This window comes from Mycetomoellerius zeteki, unplaced genomic scaffold, assembly GCF_001594055.1.
Source record: "Mycetomoellerius zeteki isolate Tzet28-1 unplaced genomic scaffold, Tzet1.0 scaffold107, whole genome shotgun sequence".
Taxonomy (NCBI): Eukaryota; Metazoa; Arthropoda; class Insecta; order Hymenoptera; family Formicidae; genus Mycetomoellerius; species Mycetomoellerius zeteki.
Genome location: NW_017255986.1, coordinates 1 through 5,616, shown reverse-complemented (window position 1 = coordinate 5,616; position 5,616 = coordinate 1). Strand labels below are relative to the sequence as shown.

At 39.0% G+C, this 5,616-nt stretch overlaps 1 protein-coding gene across 1 annotated transcript; it reads left to right on the top strand.

Annotated features, from left to right (window-relative positions):
• The first annotated feature begins 3,948 nt into the window (after positions 1-3,948).
• LOC108725083 (uncharacterized) lies at positions 3,949-4,971 on the top strand. The gene has a single exon (XM_018451865.1). It carries the CDS (start codon positions 3,949-3,951, stop codon positions 4,969-4,971), a length of 1,023 nt encoding a protein of 340 aa, XP_018307367.1.
• Positions 4,972-5,616: the final 645 nt, after the last annotated feature.

The window sequence follows — 5,616 nt, the reverse complement described above, 5'->3', positions numbered from 1 at the left end:
ACAAGGGCAGTAGGAGTCAAGCGCGGGAGATGTTGCGCAAATAACACGACTATCGTAGCGTGAAACTTCTTTATTTTACTAAAGCGCTTACATGTTTCGGCTCATTTTTGAGGCTAAAAATTAATCAAAATCAAGAAGTCAGTCAGTGTCGCTCGTGCACAGGGAGAAGTCGGTCGGGCGTTGACTTTAGATCATTTTCGGGGATACTTTTTCTTGATTTTGATTGATTTTTTAACGCTAGTTTTCTAATTACTGTTTCTAATTACTCTCAATAAAGACCAATTAAATCAATAAGAGACTAACTGTGTCTGACACTGACTGGCCAACTTATCAGAAACCGGTTTTTGAAGTATTAAGAGTAATGTTTGCGATGCGGTATCTTGTGATCAAGGTGAGCTTCCTAACCATCGGAATAATTAATTATAATTTCAAAAATTTTTTGATACATTAGTTTTACATTTTCTTTATTTCGAGAATTTCAAAATTTCTTTCCCCCCTTTTTTCTTTTTTACTGCATTCTTATCTGGATTTAATTCTGGCATTTATACTCTCGAGGTGAGGAAGATCACCATGACTAGTTAATAATTGTTATTTTATATGTAAAGTATGTAAATTTATTAGTTATCTCTGAAGAAGGCTCAAAAATGAGCCGAAACATGTAAGCGCTTAAATAAAATAAAGAAGTTTCACGCTACGATAGTCGTGTTATTTGCGCAACGTCTCCCGCGCTTGACTCCTACTGCCCTTGTTCTTTCATTGTTTTTTTATTTATAAGGAGTCTTAGTCAGGTTGATTTATTATACGTTATTGTAAATAAAATAAGTAAAACATGGATAAAAAATTAAATATCAGACGAGCTACATTGAAGAGACAGCTAACAAATTTTCTTAGCTATGCAAAATCAACTCAGAGGGAACTTTCACAATTACAAGAGCGTTACGAACAAGCACCCAGTATTTAGCGAGAGTTTGAAGACGTACATCAAGAAATAGAATACGTCCTACGTGAAGAAAAGGCAATTGAGGAACATGTGCTAAACAGAGAAAAATACGAGCAAATATATTACGAAGTTTTAGCTGTAGTAGGAGAAAAATTAAACGAAACCAATATTCAACGAACTGATCAATTTTCACAATTATGCGGGGTCTACAATAGAAGTCGTAGAAAATTAACCAATCACAGTCTAATATGAGAAGAATAATCGACTGATTGGTCAATTTTCTACAACTTAAGACCCTACGACTGCTACGACTTCTATTGTAGACTCCGCATTACAGGCAGAACTATAGACACAATTTCAAGCATTAGGAAGAACAACAAGCAATCAGTGAAACTAAAACTCGCACCATTGACGATTCAACGTTTCCATTCCTTGGGGAATACGACAAGTGGCTCACATTCAAAGATGCATTTACACAAGGAGTCCATAAGAAAAATCTTCCTTATTTCAAAAATTCCAATTGCTTCAGGGTTTATTAAGAGATAAAGCCCTTAAGGTTATCGCAGCATTGGAAGCCTCGGATGCCAACTACGCCATCGCTTGGGAGCTACTCAAAAAGCGATATGAAAACACGAGATTAATAGTCAATACGCACCTAAAGGGACTATTTGAATTAGCTCCTGTCGCAAAGTCAAATCATGCCAACCTCAGGAATTTGGTCGACGAAGTTCGGACCCACATTTGCTCGCTTCAAGCTTTAAAATTGCCAGTACAGCATTGGGACGCTGTTATCATATACTTAATCACGAACAAATTTGATAGTGTAATGAGAGAAGAATGGGAAAAGGAAATCAGCCCGAAACAGACCGATCAATTGCCTGAGTTGGAAGAAATGATGGCGTTTCTGGAGAAGCGTTGTGTAATGCTCGAAATGACAGATAAAGGCAAGTCCCAAACAGAGTCAACATCAATAGGGAAGAAAACAGACAAAAAAGTAATGTTAGCAGCAACTGCAATGACATGCCCTCATTGCGCGGGTTCTCATCCAATTTTTAAATGTGAGAAGTTTTTGAAATTATTCCCACAACAGAGATATACGGAAATAAAACAAAAGAATTTGTGTAATAACTATGTTAAAACAGGACACGTGAACCAAAAATGCTGGGCATCTTCATGCAAGAAGTGTAATCTCAAGCATAACACCTTGTTACACAAAGAGTAAGCTCGAAAGGAGACCTCGGAGAGGAAGAATCAAGAAGCAGGCCAAGCAGGAGCTGTTTCAGCAGCTCATCACAGTCAGTACACAAGAAAGAAACTTACAAAAGGATGTAAGCCAGAATCAAGAAAAGGATGGAGATTGTCAAATAACAACACATTGTATTCTGAGACAGACAATGCAAGTAATCCTTTCAACAGCGCAGGTTTACATAAACGACATTGATGGGAACATACATAAGTGCAGAGCCTTATTAGACCTACGGTCTCAATCCAATATGATAACAAGAGACCTAGTCAATAAATTGAGGATCCCATGTAAGGAAATCAGGATACTCATAAGCGGAGTCAATAAGTCAAAGCTTATGATCAATAAGTCAATACAAATCAAATTAGAATCGACAACATCGGGTTTTACAGCCGAGTTAGAATGCTTAATACTTCCTCACTGAGCATATTCCACAAGTTCATTTAGACAGAGCAAAGTTAGCAATTCCTGATTATATCAATTTAGTAGATCAAGAATTTGAAAGATCAGGTTCCATCGATGTTCTTATCGGTGCGGGACTCTTTTGGAGAATCCTGAAACCGGGAGAAGCTATTCAAAGACACAATCAACCCATCTTGCAGAACACCTGTTTAGAATGGATAGTCGGAGGCGAACAAGTGGTTAGAAATAATCAATCAAGAGTTACGACGTGTCACTTAATTACATCGCAAGAGTTGGACAAAATCGACAAATTCTGGAAAGTAGAAGAGTTAGGAGTTCGACATACTAGAAGCAAAGAAGACAAACTCTGTGAAGAGCATTTTAGATCGACACACCGGCGAGATGAGCAAGGCAGGTTTCAAGTAGAGTTATCGAAAAAACAATATGTCACGTTAGGAGATTCTTTCGACAGTGCTCAACTTCCTTTACGCAAATGGAGAGCAAACGATCCTACGATATTGGAATCTCTAACAGAAGCAAGAGGGGAAGATGAGCTATTAATCGATAATCAAGAATCCGAGCTATTAATCGATAATCAAGACTTCGAGACTTCTATGGAATAGCAACAAAGACTATTTTCAATACGAAATCAATTTGCCTGAGCTTCCAATAGTCACAAAGAGAAAAATGCTATCTGCAATAGCACAACTATATGATGCGTTGGGAATGATAGGCCCAGTAATAATGAGCGCAAAGCTCCTCATGCAGCAACTTTGGAAATTTAACATTGATTGGGACAAAGAAATTCCAAGCGATCTTAAGTCGACGTGGGAAATATTCTACAGCTCATTCGGCCAACTGAAGAATCTAGCTGTCGAAAGAAACGCGAATCCAGGGAACCCCTCCAAAAGCATATCACTACATGGATTCTGCGATGCTTCGGAGAAAGGTTTTGGAGCTTGCATTTACGTGCTCAGCAGAGACAAAAACAATGAGATATAATCAAATCTTCTGTGCTCTAAATCTAGAGTGGCACCTCTTAAAACATTAACGTTACCAAGATTTGGAGCTCAGTGCAGCTTTACTGCTATCAAAACTCATCTCTATTGTTAAAAAAACACAAAAGATCGAAATCAAATCGGTTTATTTATGGAGTGACTCAACAATAACTTTATGCTAGATCAAGACACCTCCAAGTAACCTCCAAATCTTTGTAGCCAACAGAGTAGTTGAGATACAAGAATTAACAGATACGTCCTGTTGGAGACACGTATCCTCGAAAGAGAATCCCGCAGACATCTTGTCTAGAGGAATTTCACCGGAGAAATTATTATCGTAAGATCTTTGGTGGAGAGGGCCCCCCATGGCTCGTTTCAGGAGGCAATTAGCCAGATCAAAATACATTAGTTCCATCAGAGATTCCAGAGCAAAAGAACTTATTCATGGGAGCGACGCTTCAGCAATGCGAAGCAAAAAACTCGACCTTCCAACAGACGGACCTTTTAAGAAAATTCTCATCGATCACGAAATTTCAAAAAGTTGTCGCTTATTGTTTTCGTTTTGCAGAAAGGAGTCTCGGAAAACAGGGTCGCTGACAGTAGGGGAACTCGACAGAGCCCTGAACAAAATAATTCAATGGACCCAAGAGGAAGCATTTCCGAAAGAGATTAAAAATTTGCGGGCCGGGAAGATAATCGACAATCGGAGCACTTTAATCAATCTCAAACCACTCATAGATAATGTGGGTCTCCTGAGAGTAGGAGGGCGATTGAACAAAGTAAAAATTTCGGAGGAGCAAAAACATCCCATCATCCTTCCTGCCAAACATCATATAACGATGCTACTGCTCCGCGAAGAATACGTTGAATTGTTACATTGCGGTCCACGGCAGCTTCTTAGTTCCATACACAATAGATACTGGCCTCAACCCGGAACACGAGAGGTTCGTAAAGTAACACGTGGTTGTGTGCCGTGCTTTCGGTACAAACCTAAAGCACAAGAACACTTAATAGCAGACCTACCAGAATCTAGAGTCAATATATTCTCTAAGCCCTTCGCGATCACAGGGATTGACTATGCAGGATCCTTGCAGGTCAGAGAAAGTCGAAGAAGAGGACAGATTCATATATCGAAAGGTTATATTGCCGTGTTTACTTGCTTTGCAACAAAAGCAGTACATTTAGAGTTGGTCAGCGATCTGACTACAGCAACATTCTTAGCAGCACTTCGGCGATTTATAAGTCGTAGAGGACTTTGTTCTACTATTTATTCAGATAACGCTACAAATTTTATAGGAGCAGCACGAGAACTCGAAGATATCTATACGTTCCTGAAAATTCATAACCCAGAATTGCAAATAATATTAGCAGCTCAGAGGATCGAATGAAAATTTTTATCTCCAAGGTCACCCCATTTTGGCGGTTTATGGGAGGCCGCAGTAAAGTCTGTTAAAAGGCATTCGTACACAGTAACAAAAGGATTGATTTATACATTCGAAGAGTACAATATTCTGCTCGTTGAAATAGAATCAGTTTTAAACTCTCGTCCCCTCATGCCAGTACCCTCAAACCCTAACGAAATATAAATTCTTACTCCTTCCCACTTCCTGATTGGGGTTTCACCATCAGAACCTGTTTAAAAAAATTACCTCGAGATTCCAGACAATCGTTTGGCTAGATAGCAGCATGTCCAGAAGCTGAAGCAACATTTTTGGCAGAGATGGCAGAGAGAATACCTTCATCATCTTCAGAGCCGAACTAAATGGACTTCAGAAGCAGAAAATTTAAAAGTGGGCACGATAGTCTTATTGTCGGATGAGAACCAGCCTTCGCTACAGTGGGTCTTAGGTTGAGTTATGAAGATTTATCCAGGCGCAGACGGCGTTGTTCGAGTTGCAGACATCAAAACATCACAAGGACAGTTCCGAAGGAGTGTCAGAAAAAACTTTGTGCCTTACCTTATGAACACTAAGCTGTGATTAATTTGTTCATTCCACATTACTCATTAATAAAAATAATAATAACACAATCCG